The 14749-nt window shown below is 36.0% G+C and overlaps 1 protein-coding gene across 1 annotated transcript in view; it reads left to right on the forward strand.

The window, feature by feature from the left end:
* The first annotated feature begins 1967 nt into the window (after positions 1–1967).
* Positions 1968–14749, forward strand: part of EREG (epiregulin) — a 39006-nt gene continuing 26224 nt past the window's right edge. The window contains exon 1 of the mRNA XM_019624580.1: positions 1968–2125. Coding sequence (XP_019480125.1) covers positions 1968–2125 — 158 coding nt within the window. The remainder of the gene's footprint in view (positions 2126–14749) is intronic.

The raw sequence follows: 14749 nt of genomic DNA on the forward strand, positions 1-14749 counted from the left end.
TTAAATGATAAATAAATATTTATAGGTTTACATGGCATTTTATCTTGAAAAGCACCTGGAGTTTGCTTGTGGAAGTGGGTGTCAGAAGGGTTGTAGTTTGTGAGTTATTGTCAAGTGAGGGAGGAAGGGTTATAGAAATGGAATGAAAAGTTGTAACAGCAGATGTGGATGAGTGTAGCTCATAACACAAATGTGAACCAAGGTATCTGGTATATGTTCGAGACTTAAGCGTGTATGTGTGTGTGTGTGTGTGTGTGTGTGTGTGTTGTGCAGTTTATGCTACTCAGCTCATTAGCTTTGTGCATTCATCTAGTGGTTCTATCAGATAAAATCATGCATAAGCAAACATGAAACCCTGTCATGCTCAAATTGTTCCTTTATTTTGGAATAAGTTCATGCTTTCAAAACAAGCATTAAAATAGAATTGACTGCCTTGAAATCATCACAATCCTTGCCTCTCAACCTAAATCTCAATTATAATTATTAAGCACGTCAAACATTCTGACTTTATTAGGGACTCAAGACCTCGGGACTAGGGGTTATGATTCCTCTCATGTCTCCACCTAAATTTTAACAGAATGTCAGGGACATAACTCTAAGGCCCCATGTTGCTGTGGACTCAAAATCTCTCAGGCAGACTTGTTATCATACTGTTCAGTCTTTTCCTTTGTCAAGCTATAAATATAAAACATCATGACGATATTTTCCTTCCTAAATTATCACTCTATGAAGAGTTCCAATTCTTCTTTCTTTCATCAAGCACTCTCTATGCTTCTCACCCTGATCCAAATTGATTTATCCTCTGGTGGTTTGTGGTTGCATGGCTAGGGAAATATACGACGTGTAGTAAAATGTAGTAAAACTTCGTCTGTTTGCTTTTCCAGCATCCATACCGCTTCTGGAAACAGTACCCCAGTTTTGCTTTGGAGGACCATCCTCCTTCACCTTTATTGCACCTTGTCTAGGTGTGCTTCCCTCGCCTCTAATCCCAAATCCAATCAGAACATTTCATCATGCCCAATGCTAGGATTAACTAAGGATAGGCATGCAACCTAATCTAGATCAATGACAATTAGTCCTGGGATTTTTATTGGAGCCCTTTGGAGAAAACATTCTCTATTTCAGATTGCATTACTGACATACTAGAATTAAATCTTAGATTTATCCAAAGGCCATCAGTGCTACCACAGGACAATAACCTGCCCAAGAAGGAAACTATGATAGGAAGAAGCAGTGAGAAGTATGAAAGTGATTCTGACCCCTGATGACAGTTTTTGAGGCCCTGATTCGAGCCCTGCTTGAAGTTCCAACTCTGTCCCTGGACTCTTTAAGATGAATTAGTCAATACATTTCATTGTTAGCTTAAACACTAACCATCTTCCTAAACCATCAAATTTATTCAAAGATGAGAGTAGAGAATTCTAAGTATTTTGCTCCTTAGAGGTTTTGTAAGATATATGCACAGTCTATCTTTTCCATAGAGACGCAACTCACTCTTTTTAAAAATGAAAGCTCAAAGACTAAAATACAATGAGTGACATACAATGAGTGACAGAAAAATATGCCTTTTTTTGGTTTGTTTTTTGTTTTTCAAGCTTTGGAGGATCTGGATATTAACATTGCAGTTAGCACCCCACATGACTGTGTTGGAAAGTATGCTTTCTAAATGTATCTACCCAGAAGTCCTGCACAGATAGATTTTTCTGAAAAATTAGTTTCTAACCTCAGAAGTTAGTGGCAGTTTTAAACCTTTAATTACATAAACCCGTCTCCCATAATTCAGTTTCACTATCTGCCAGACTTATACGATACCAAATGTTTTTCTTATTAAATATACAGAGTTCCATTGTTCTGCAGTAAGCTCCTAGATTCCACAAATGAACAGAAAATTCTGTTTTTAAACACTGTTCTTCATATACTTAAAATAGGACATTCAACTCATATACTTATAGAGAAAAATATTCATGATGAGAAAAATTCAGAGCAACCTGAAATCAAGAGGCATGTTGAACAAGAGTAATTCGGTTTCCTGCCTTGAACTTGCAAGTGAAGCAGCTGAGAACAGGGTTTTGACCACAAATAGTGAACCAGTAGCAGCAGCAGCAGATCTGACAAATTCTAAGAGGTACTTAGATGCTTAATTAAAGATCAGTGGTAATGCTATGAAGTGCCACATGATGCCAAATTTTGGTGCTTCTTAGGTGAGGAAAACCCCAAGATAAATGCATGAAATTATCAGTCTTACTCCATGTACTTAAAAACTATCATGCACATTTGAAAGAAAATCATCAATCTGTTTGCAACTTCAAAGAGAATTCTTAACCAGGTAGAATGGAGAACCCAGGGGGCCAAATTAAATTTGTTTAAAACATCTTTCAAAGTCAATCTCACAATCACCTTGAATGGTAAATTGGATATAACTGGTGAATGCTTTATGAGTCTCACATTGCTCATAAAACCACCAGTTGAAGCCAAGCTGAAGACTATGTCTGCATAAAACAACTCACATTTTACTATTAAACAAATGACTGAAAGATTGAGCTCAATTCAATTTTGTTTAACTTAAGAATTGGATGGAAGCAGAGAATTTAATTGCTGCATATTATGTTATTAAATTTGTGGACGATGTTTGTGATGACATAAACTGGTGAACTGCTTTAAGGTAAAACAACTAAAGACATTTTAAAGAATTTTTGGGGATTCATGGTATTGATTGGAAAAAAAGGTACAATGTTTACATATATGGGTAAAATTTATGACACAAAATTTCTGATAAAGTAGCCCATTACAAAGCCACTGCGCACTGTAGTTGGACTCTCTTCATTTCAAAGAGTTTGCTCCATGATTTTCTCAGTATGTCTAATGGGTTGGTATTGTTAACCTAAAAATGAAAGGCGAAAGTGAGAGGCAATTAGTGTTTACTTGAGATCCAAAGGAATAGCTATTCTGGAAGTGCTGATTCAGACAGAAACCCAAATAATATTCAGATTAGGGGGTGAAGGTAAGAAGGCATTTATGAGAAAGGGCAGGGGAATAATTACCTAAATAGAAGGAAGGAATTTCTATGGGTGTTAATAGGCTAAGAAAGTAATATCTATAGTTGCAGATAAGCAAACATGGTGATGCGAATATTAAAGAATGTGTATAATTTTCAGTCTGGTAGCCATATCGTCTGCTTTTCTGTTCTCTTTGCAAACAGTTATTTGGAATCCAGTGCTGCTTTAGGCCCAGGCCAAAGGTTATTTTGTCCAATTTCAACATTCCAAAGGTTTGAGGAGTAAGACATGCAAAGCAGCTCCTGTGGGATGGCAGCTCAAGCGCCATTTAGAAATGGCTCATTTACATTATCTTTTACAGTGTAAATGTTAACATTTATTAAAACAAAACAAAATAAAAATTACCATCGTTTGAAGTTTTGCTTTAGACAAATGTGTAATAAAATCAGAATAAATTAAAAAGTAATGGAATAAGAAGACTTTAAAAACTAGTTCTACCCATATGCTGGTATAGAGGAGCAAAGCTGCTTATCCATTTTTAAACTAAAATTGAATAATTGTTTTCTATATGAATAATAATGATTAAAAAGTAAAAATATTGCAACAAGGGCCAGCTGAGTGGATCAGTTGGTTAAGAGCTCGTTCAACAGGGTCTGAGCAACAGGGTCTCTGGTTCGATTCCCACCCTGAGCTGAGCTGCCACTGAGCTGCCAACAGGTGGCAGGATGGCTCAGCTAAAAAAAATAAATAAATAAAAATAAAAATAAATTAAAAAATAAAAATATTGCAACAGTGAATTTAAAAAAACTAAAAAGCAAAAATGAATCCATGGCATATCATAATAACATAAAGTTTAAAAGCTAGCTTATTTAATAAGTAATATTTTTTAGACTGCCCAACCAATTTATGTAAATGCTTCCATGAATAATAAATGTGATTGTATATAATTTCAAGTATTCATTTTATGGGCTATTTCTACCCATTTTCTAGTAATCAGATTACTTCAATTACAAATTCTAGTAATCTACATATTTCTTACCATCAGAAAATTATAAGCAGTTCCCATCAGATATATTAGGATTGATTATCAAAATCCCTCATAGGTCTTGAAAATCTTCTTTATATTCATTCACATTTCAATCTCTCCTCTGGTGCCATTTTTCCTCAAAAAACTGTCCATGTTCTTGGTCTTTTCCTAATTTCATCCTACAGATCCAGTGTATAAATCTCAAACTGCAGGATGATACATTTTTAATTCCACTTTCCTTTGCTATGTGTCCCTTGGATGAAACTGTTCACTGAGTTCTTAGTATCAGTTGTTCTAAAATTTAACATGACCTGGCAGTAATCAAAGACATGACTGACTTCCACAGGAATCTGGGTACTCTGAGTACCTGTTTTGATGTACCGACTACCTTGCTCTTTAATGCAGCCTCTGTATCAATGGTTCTCAAAATTCAGTGTGCACAGGAACCATGTGGATAGGAGACTGATTAAAGTGAAGATTACTGGGCTCCAACACAGATCAAGAGGATCCGGATTCCAGGAGGCAGTGCTGAGGCATTGATATTTTTAACAGCACTGTACATCCCCTCCCTAACCCAATTAGTCATGGAAACACACTGTTGGAGACCTTTGATAGCAGAGATGAAAGCAAGCAATGCAATCATTTTCTTTGCAAGGAGTATATTGCTCCTAACTCTGTCATTTTTTTCTTTATGTTTTTAAAAGATGCGGGACAATCTGAAATATTCAGCACCAGAGACTTTCAAACAGGTTGCTTTTAAAGCCTCTTGTGTACATGGATAGGGATGTTGTAAAATTTAGCCACGGGATTTTTTTTTTTGGCTTCAAAATTATATGAGTATATTTGTTCTAGCTTGTTGAGCAGCAGCATGAATAAAACAGGAAAAACAAAACTTATGGCAGTTAAAATTATGTGTCACAGCTTTTCCTATGTGTCATCAATGTAAAGTTTTTCATATGCTAATTCTTGTTAGTGTGAGGCTGTCAGACAAAAATAAACGCGTGATTAGAGTCACTTTCACCAGAAAAGGGAAAATGTCCCTTTCAGTATAGGTATGAAAATGTTCTGACATGTTAATTGATGCCAAATCCTGTGGTTGTGCTGACACCACAAACATTCTACACTTTCTTTCATATTGATTTATTACCTGCTCAGCACATTCATTTCAGTAATTTGACTTTTATTGCCTATCATGTTATCCAAGCAATGCCTTCTCAAAAGTACAGATGGCCATTCTACCATCAGTTCTATTTTGAAGTACCTTGAAAACTTTGAAGTGCAAAGACAGACAGGTTGAACTTCAATAATATCACTTCAGTGGGAATGCTCATTTACCATGAACACAACTCTGCCACAACAAAACTATGCATGGTGGATTTGCTGTATCTCCCACTTAGCACAGCAGCAGGCTCTGGTGCCACCATTGGGGTTCAAAACATAACTTTCCTAAGTTCTTCTTCCATGATTTCTGATATCACCATAATTGTATCATTTTATGCTTACATTTTAACTTGGAAAATGATGATAGTGTCAGAAATTGCTCCTGCATGACTGAACTCAGAAGAAAGAAATGGATATCGCCAGGTATCAACAAGAGAAGTATCCCAGAGTCATAGAGCAGACGTTGAAGAAGCTACAATGGGAAGAAAGGGATAGGTGGCTGGGCTCTGTAACAGAAATATGTCTTAGGGCCCTGGATGTTACAATTTCATGGGCAGATGTTTAGAGCCCTGAGCTAGGAAAGCTCTGCTCTGTTTATAAACAGGCATAGAAATCCCCACCAGACAGCCAGGATCACAGTGCAGAGGCTCCTGGACTTACAATGGGGTTACATTCCAACAAACCCAACATCAAGTTCCAAATATTATAAAACAAAAATGCATTTAATACACCTAACCTACTAAACAGCATAGTTTATTTAGCCTAGTCTACCTTAAAAGTGCTCAGAACACTTACATTAGCCTAAGTCATCTAACACAATGAATACACTGTACGGTATCGGTTGTTTACCCTCATGACTGCATGACTGACTGGGAACTGGGGCTCTTTACCACTGCCCAGCATCACAAAAGAGTATCGTACAGCATACTGCTAGCCCAGGAAATGATCAAAATTCAAAGTACAGTTTCTACTGAGTACATATTGCTTTTACACCATTGTAAAGTTGAAAAAATTATAAGTCCAACTATTATAAGTTGGGGACAGTTTGTGGATAGAAAATTGCTCTTCAAGTTGTGAGTAAAAACAGAATCAACTTCAAGAAACCAGAGCTTGAAGATATACCAAGCAATGATACAAATCACGTTACTCATATGGTATGGGAATCCAAGCTGAGAAATTCAGTGTAGGACAAAAGAGAAAAAGATTCAGGACATATGACCCTCACTGCACCTAACCAGGGTTCATCATAAAGCCTTATAGAGAGGTCTCCATAACCAATGGTACGTCATGGCCTTCCAGAGAATGTATTTCTAGAGAATATATTAGAGGAAGCAATATAAGTTCCAAAAAGAAATAACAGGTTTGAGGAAATATTCAAGAAATAATGGCTAAGAACTTTCAGAATTGAAGCAGGACGTGAATTTTTAAATTGAGCTCTCAGACATAGATTTCATAATAATTATGCTTACTATTTCAAGGAGATAAATTACAATTGAAAATTTAGGCAGAGAACAACAAAGAGAAACGAAGATATGTAAAATCCGAAGTGGTTTACACACACACACACACACACACACACACACACACACACACACACACGCGCGCGCGCGCGCGCCATAATTATGTATTGAACACACACAGTTTCTGGTAGTGGGTTGCCTCTGTGGAGGAGAAAGACGGGAATGAGAAGGGAATGAGGATGGAACACGGCATACATGGCCTTCCGGTTCAGTGCAAGGAATTCAGTGCCACACAGCCTGGGTTTCTTAGCTCCACCAGTTACCACCTGTGTAACCTTGGGCAAACTACTTAACCTCTCTGCACCTCAATTTCTTCATGTGTAAGATGGGGGTAATCATACAAGCTAACTCACAGAATTGCTGTGAGGATTAGTTAACAGCCGAGTTAATACATTAGTTAACAGAGGAAATTATGAGTTAATATATCAAAAGCACATAGAATAGAGTTTAGCACAAAAGAAATGCTGTACAAGGTTAGCTGTTTTTATCTATAATATCTAATTTATTTTATTAAAGTTGGAAGAAAATATTTAAAATTTCTAATTCCAAATGGTATGTGTGTGTGTATATATATATATATATATATATATATATTTATTTATATATATTTATATATATATATATGATAAATCTTTGAATTGTTCAAAATTTTTAAATGGTAGAAGGAAAGAAAGGGAAGGAGAGAGGAAGCAGAGAAGAAAAAGGGGGGAGGAAAACTTCAGGTAGCTAGGCAGTGGGAGCAAAAGATGGAGATAGTCCTGTTCCTGTGACCCAAAAGCTTCTGAGGCCTACCTAATAAAATGAAGATTACACTTGAACAAATTAGAAACATATTAACATAATTAAGTAACAGTTTTAAGATGAATATTGCAAAATGGAAACTATTCACCTAAGAATGTCCAATTATAGTTACCTGTCTCTTAAAACGTTTGCTCTAAAATTGGATGCAAGTATCAGGCAATCCAGTTAACTCAGAGGAAGCTATGCAATAATACACATTGAATTAATAAAAGTTAACCTACATCTGCACTCTCTATCATCCTTATCCTGTATCATTATCTGGAGCCATAAACTGATAGAAACACTTAAATGCTCATTTCAATAAATTGCTAGAGTCTGATTGTGGACTAGCATGGGAGTTAGAAACTCCTGAGGATCTTAGGGGGAGACCCCATATTTTAATGGGTTTTATATCCAGGAATTCATTACTTTCTCGTGGTGAAGAGCCAAGAAACTAATGGAGGGGAAATATAACCCTACAATATATGCGCAGAGCATTCTCCATAACAGTGGCCAATTTTCCATAGAAAATACTTTACCAGCACCTTATCGCACCAGGGGTGGGGAGAGGGCATTTATTACACTCCATCCCCTTCTACTTTTCTTAACTCCCCTGAGGGAGGAAAAAACAAGCTAAGGGATAATTTCATACCTCAGATACACAGACTCATTAAAAGGCAGATATAATCACAAGATTATAGAACACTTCCCATCCCACATACCTCACCACCAGGACAATGGACTCCAGTGTAATAAGGATCGATAACAGGTGAAAGAGCTGTGAGACAGCAGACTCTCTCTGAGGGGGAGTACTTACAAAGGCCAAAAGTAATGAAGGGCGAGAAGAAAAAAAATTCTAGAGGAATTTTAAGACTCTCACACTTACAACTGCACCAAATATTCACCACAACTCATAGCCAGATTAAAATAAAACCTCACACTAAAGGCCTATTTACCTCAGTTTCTGTTACCTGATACTTCATGTCCAGCTTTCAACAAAGAATTGCAAAGCATGCAAATAGGCAAGAAAAAACACAGACAAAGTAAATGACAGAACTCAAATAGGACACAGCTGTTGGTATTATCAGGTAAGGAACTAAAAATAACTATGATTAATATATTAGAGATGCTAATAGAAAAAGTAGACAACACACAAGAACAGATGGGTAATGTACACACAGAAATGGATAGTCTAAGAAAGAAGCAAAGGAAATACTAGAGATAATAACACTGTAACAGAAACAAAGAATGCTTTTAATGGGCTCAATAGCACCTGGGACACTGTTGAAAATGAATCAATGGACTTGAAGACAAATCATTGAAACATTTCAAGACTGAAATACAATGAGAAAAAATAATAATATAAAAGAATAGAACAAAATTTCAAAAGGTGTAACATACACATGACTGGGATACAAGAAGGAAAAGAAAGAGAATAGGGCAGAAGAAATATTTAAAGTAATGGTGGCTGAGAATTTTCCAAAGTTAATGACAGACACCAAAGCACAGATCTAGGAAGCTCAGATAATATCCAGCAGGATAAATGACAAAAACAAAAAGAAAACAAACCAAACTTACAACTAGGCAAATTATACAAACTGCAGAAAACAAGACAAAAAAAAAAAACTTGAAAAAAACCAGGGGAGCATATTTCTGTAGAATAAGGATAAGAATTACAATGAACTTCACATCTGAAATCATGCTAACAATAATAAAGTGACATAATTTAAGCAATGGAAGAAGAAATAACCACCTAAAATCTTATATCTGGCAATATTACCCTTCAAAAGTAAAGGAGAAATAAAGACTTTCTCAGAAAAACAGAAACTAGAACAAGTGTTTCCAGAAGACTTGCTCTGTAAGAAATGTTAAAAGTAGTTCTTCCAGAAGAAGGAAAATAATATAAAACTTGGATATACATAAAGAAAAGAAAGGCACTGAAGAGGTAATCAATAAAGATAAATTAAAATACCTTATTTTTCTCATTAATTGATCTAAAAGATAACTGTTTAAAGCAATAACAACAATGTATTAGGTGATTATAACATGTGGATAAATGAAATAAATGATAGTCATGTGACAGGGATGAAGGGAGAAACTGGAAACACTCTGTTATAAGATACTTGCCCTTTGAAAAGGCAGGAAAATAGTAGAAGCCAAAAATAGAAACAAGGGACAAATGCAATGAAAGGAAAACAGTTACAAATATGGTAGGTATTAATCTAACTTTATTAAAAAAAACAATTTAAATGAGAATTGCCTAAATATAGCAACTAAAAGAGAGATTGTTAGAGTGGATTGAAAACAAGATCCAACTCTATGGTGTCTATAAAAAACCCACTTTAAATGTAAAGACTCATCAAAGTTAGAAGGAAAGGGACAGAGAAAAATAACATGTAACACAAATGAAAAGAAAGCTGGAGGAGCTATATTGATTTCAGAAAAAGTAGACTTCAGAATAGGGGTAATTACCAGGAATAAAGAGGTGCATTACATGATGATAGAAGGGGTCAATTCTCCAAGAAGACCTAACAATCCTAAATGTGTATGTGCCGTACAACAGAGCATCAAAAAAAATGTGAGGCAAAACTGATAGAAGAGAAAGGAGACGTAGACCAATTCATTGGAGATATAGCCGAGACTTCAACACCTCTCTTTCGGTAGCTAATAGACCAAGCAGGCAGAAAATCAGTAAAGATAGATTTAATCTAAAGAACACTATTAACTCACATGCCCTAGTTGACGTATATAGAATACTCTATCCGACAGCAGCAGAAAACATATTATTCTGAAGATCACATGGAACGTTCACCAGGAGAAACCACACTCTGGGCCATATAACACACCTCAACAAATGTGAAAGAATATAAATCATACAAAATATGATTTCAGAGCACAGTGAAATTGAACTTGAAAACAGAAAAGTAGCTGAAAAATTCCCAAATATTTTATAATTAAACAACAAACTTCTAAATAACATGAGTCAAAGAAATCTCAAGTGAAATTAGAAAACATTTAGAACTAAATGAAAATAACACAGTTTATCCAAATTATAGAATACAGTGTCTAGCCGGTTCTGAAAGCTCTGTTAATTTGGATGGACTTCCTCATGAGTCTGAAATTTGGCCAGGAGTGGACTGATCTTGAATGGTTTTGGCTAGGTGCTTAGCTCTGCTCCACAGGGCTCTCATCCTTCCCCTGGGACAAGGGGCTATAGCCCAGGCATTGTTTTTCATGATGATTGCAGAGATGCAAGAAAGCAAGCCTCTCCGTGCACATACTTCTCAAGAGTCAGCTTGCATCACATCTGCTTACATCCCATTGGCTTAAGCTAGTCATATGGCTGAAACCAAAATTAAGAGATAAGGAACTATCTTCCACACATGGATGTGGGAGGAGGCGAGTGAATATTTTCAAACAATAATCTACTACAATAATTGGGCCAACTTCAAAGGATTGTTGTGAGTATGGAATGAGATATGAATTGATGCCAATCATATAAGCTCTTCTCATAGTAGCTGGCACATAGTAAGTGTATCATAATTTTTAGCTCATTTTATAAGGCTCTGGAAATAATACAGGCACTGTCTTTGTCCTTATAGTATTTGTTAGGAAAATAAATAATGAAGCTGTACAAGAAGTGTCAGGGACTAAGGGCAATGTTTTGAGGCACACTCTTCAGAGAAAAGATTCATCTGACATACAAGTCTAATGGTACTGGCAATTTAAATTCATGCATAAGTAAAATTACAAATTACTCCAAGCTACAACCTTTAAGATTGATAATAAACAGTTAAGCTTAACATATTAAACACTTGAACACCATGGGTTTACTGTATTACATTAGCCTTTTGTCCAACCTTGGTCATTTTAAAAACAAGAAAAACCTTGTATGGTTCATAGTTTCCAAGTTGCTAAATTCCATGTGACTAAACTTGACTGAACTCTTATCATGACCCAGGCAAGGTTAAGATCTACAACATCCTTAAGAGACAGTAATACTATTATTTCTGCTTTATAAGCAGAAAAATGGAGCACAGAAAGATGAAGTAGCTTGCCCAAAGTTATGCAATTAATAAATGGGACAGCCAAGGTTTGAACCTAGGCAACCTGGCTCCAAACCCGTGCTGTTAACCCTCCACCTTCTCTCAATGCTTTTACATATGTCATCCCATTTAATGCCCAGTCCATTCATTCACTTAAAGAATGTAAATGGAACACTGATTATGTTCCAGGTACAGAGCAGGAGGGATGTGGCTTAGGGTTCAGACCATGATCAGCGAGAGGACCTGTGTTTGGGCAGGAGTGAGGAGCATAATTTCCAGGAACCATGCAGAAATAGAACGGTCTTTGGGAAGCAAATGAATACCAGGAAACACTAGGGATTTGAAATCTAACAAACCCAGTTTCAAATCCCAGCTCCATCACTATTTGACCTTGGATGTATCATTTAACATTCAGGTCTGCATCAGTTAATTGGGGATTATAATATCTACTCAATGGATTGTTGTGAGGATTAAAACAAGGAAGATGTGTGATGCACTCAGGTTAATGTTCCGTACATAGTGAATATTCAGTAAATACACATTCTCCCCCTTCTTTTGCTTCCTACTGCTCTCCCCCTCACCTAAGTCCATCCAATCCTGAATCATCTTTACAAACCGGCTTTGCTGCCCCTGTCCCAAACAGATGTGACTTTAAGAAGTTCTAATAATAATTTCAAATTCTAATTAGTTTAAAACTGTGGAATGTCACCCTTGTGCTTGAAATAACACATATCTCTCTGGAAACAATGTGCTCCCATTTCTGACACATAAAATCTAAAGAAATATTCGCATTTCCCCTGTGACTGAAACAAAATGTTTGTTATCTGAAAGGTCATAAAAAGTAAAGCAATAAATAAACCATCTAGACCTTTAAAGAATAAAATAGATTCACTTATCAGAAACAAAACAATAACCCCTCAACATTAAGCACTGAATTATAAGCAAAGCAGTTAAAATCCATGTAAATTATCTAACCAAATTAACACAAGTCCATAATAGAAATCCCTAAATGGTGGTGCCAGATTTAAAAGATGTAAGGAAAACTGTATTATAAGGACCCAGACAAAGAGTTTACTTCTTGTGCAACTTTGTTCCTAGAGTATTGCTTGGAATAAGCAGCATATTGCATAAGAACTCTTTTATTTTATATAGTGATTTCAAAAGTAGTGTTTTTTGTCATAACAGGATTTAGCCTATAAGGTAAGGATATTATCATGTATAGAGGTAACTGTCAAACTTTTTAAAACCAATAATAGGCTTCTTTAAATGAAATTTTATGTGCAAGACCTGTATACACAACCCCAAATAGTAAAAGTGGGGGTGAGAACTGGAATCCCCTTGCTCCAGGAACATAGTACATTCTCTCCCATCTCTGATCCTACAGAGACCCGACACCCTCCCCCTCACAGAGCCCCTAAGGCTCCAGGCTCCACTGGAAAACCACTGCTCTAAAGCATCATTGATCTACTTATTTGGTTGTCTTTTTGTTTCTGTTTTTCCTAAATTACATGTTGTAATGAATTATTGGGTCATTAAACAAATTTTAATCAATCTCAGCTATTATCTTTCATATGAAATAAAATGGGTCATACAGCATCTCAACAAGATAAACTACTGCTTTTGAAACATTTATTTCAGATATATATCAGTATATATGACTGGATATGCTACATCATAATGTAAAATGATTTTAAGTCTCTCAGTCAAGAAAAATCTGGCAAGACCTCCATACTACTTCATGAAGTTGAGAAAAACCTCATGAAAATTATAGCATTTTGGTGAAATAATTTGAAATAACAAACTTCCAGAAGAAAAGTTATGATTAAACACGTGTATAAGCCAATCAATGAAGTTAAATGCAAGAATTTTGCTATAAAATAAAAAAAAGGAGCCGGTTCTTTTAGCAGTTTATTTATTTATTTAGAATTTATTAAAATTTTATCAGTTATGAGTGTCATGTTATTTTTTTCCTATCTATCAAAAAAGTGTTTTAGTTTCAAACCTAAGAATGTTGAATAACTTGGACTGCCTTATGCTCTCTCTCAGTTGCTAAGTCCTTCATAAATCAGGGATGCACATTTAAAAGTATTTAAAATGCTTCAATGGGCCAGCCGAATGGCTCAGTTGTGCTGAATCGCTCAAGAGTGCGAGCTCTGAGCAACAGTGGTTCGATTCCTGGCCCAAGCTGAGCTGCTGCTGAGCTGCCAATAGGTGGTAGGATGATGGCTCAGCTAAAAAAAAATTAATTAATTAATTAATTAAAAAATAAAAAATAAAAAAATAAAATGCTTCAAATGTAAAAAGTGGTAATAGCAATAACCTAGTCAATCCATTGAATTGGATGATGCTGATTCTCTTAATAACATTGTAGATGTTTACCTTTCTTGTGTTAATTTTCATAGTAATGATCATCCAAATACAATCAGGAATTTTTCATGTGGAGCACAAGGTGTTGGTTGAGCTAATTACTAGGTTGCCAATGGAAGAAGTCCCTCAAATCCTTAAGCTTCACATTTTCTCACAATGATTCATCTCACCTCTGACCGGTTCTCAGCATGATTCAAGATATTATAGTCTTCAACAAGCAGCATATTCTAAAGATTGCTTAAAATATTTCTTCTGCTGAACAGGCTTTTTGTTGGACACACCAAACCTGTCATCATATCACACTGTGACTTGTAAATGGTACCTATCAATGCAGAGAATTATTGTTAAGAAGCCTGCTTAGTGGGCAAGTCTTCCTTACCACTGGCCCTAAATTTTATTTGTAGGTGTCTAACAAAACTGGCCCAGGAGCTAGAGATAATATATACATTATTAGTGTAACAGGAATTATGGTTGCAATAATTATTAACATTGTAATGTCAATCACCCCCAGATATGGGACAACTGAGTCCCATTGTAATTTCCTTCTCTTCCTGTAGTTTATAATATGGAATTCACCTTTGGTAATCAACAAATTCATTCAACAACTATGTATTTAATGCCTATCATATGCAAGACACTAAACCAGAGATTTCATAATATCCAAACACAAGTAAGGCATCACTTTGGCTTCAAGAATATTGGAATCTGGGGCCGGCTGAGTGGCGTGGTGGTTAAGAACTGGCTTGGGACGCCAGATGGTCCCGGTTCGGATCCCACATATGAGGGCCAGTGACACTGCCCTCTACAGCTAAGATGCTGAACAACAGCTCAACCTGGAGCTGGGCTGCAGTG

This window comes from Hipposideros armiger, unplaced genomic scaffold, assembly GCF_001890085.2.
Source record: "Hipposideros armiger isolate ML-2016 unplaced genomic scaffold, ASM189008v1 scaffold_594, whole genome shotgun sequence".
Lineage (NCBI taxonomy): Eukaryota > Metazoa > Chordata > Mammalia > Chiroptera > Hipposideridae > Hipposideros > Hipposideros armiger.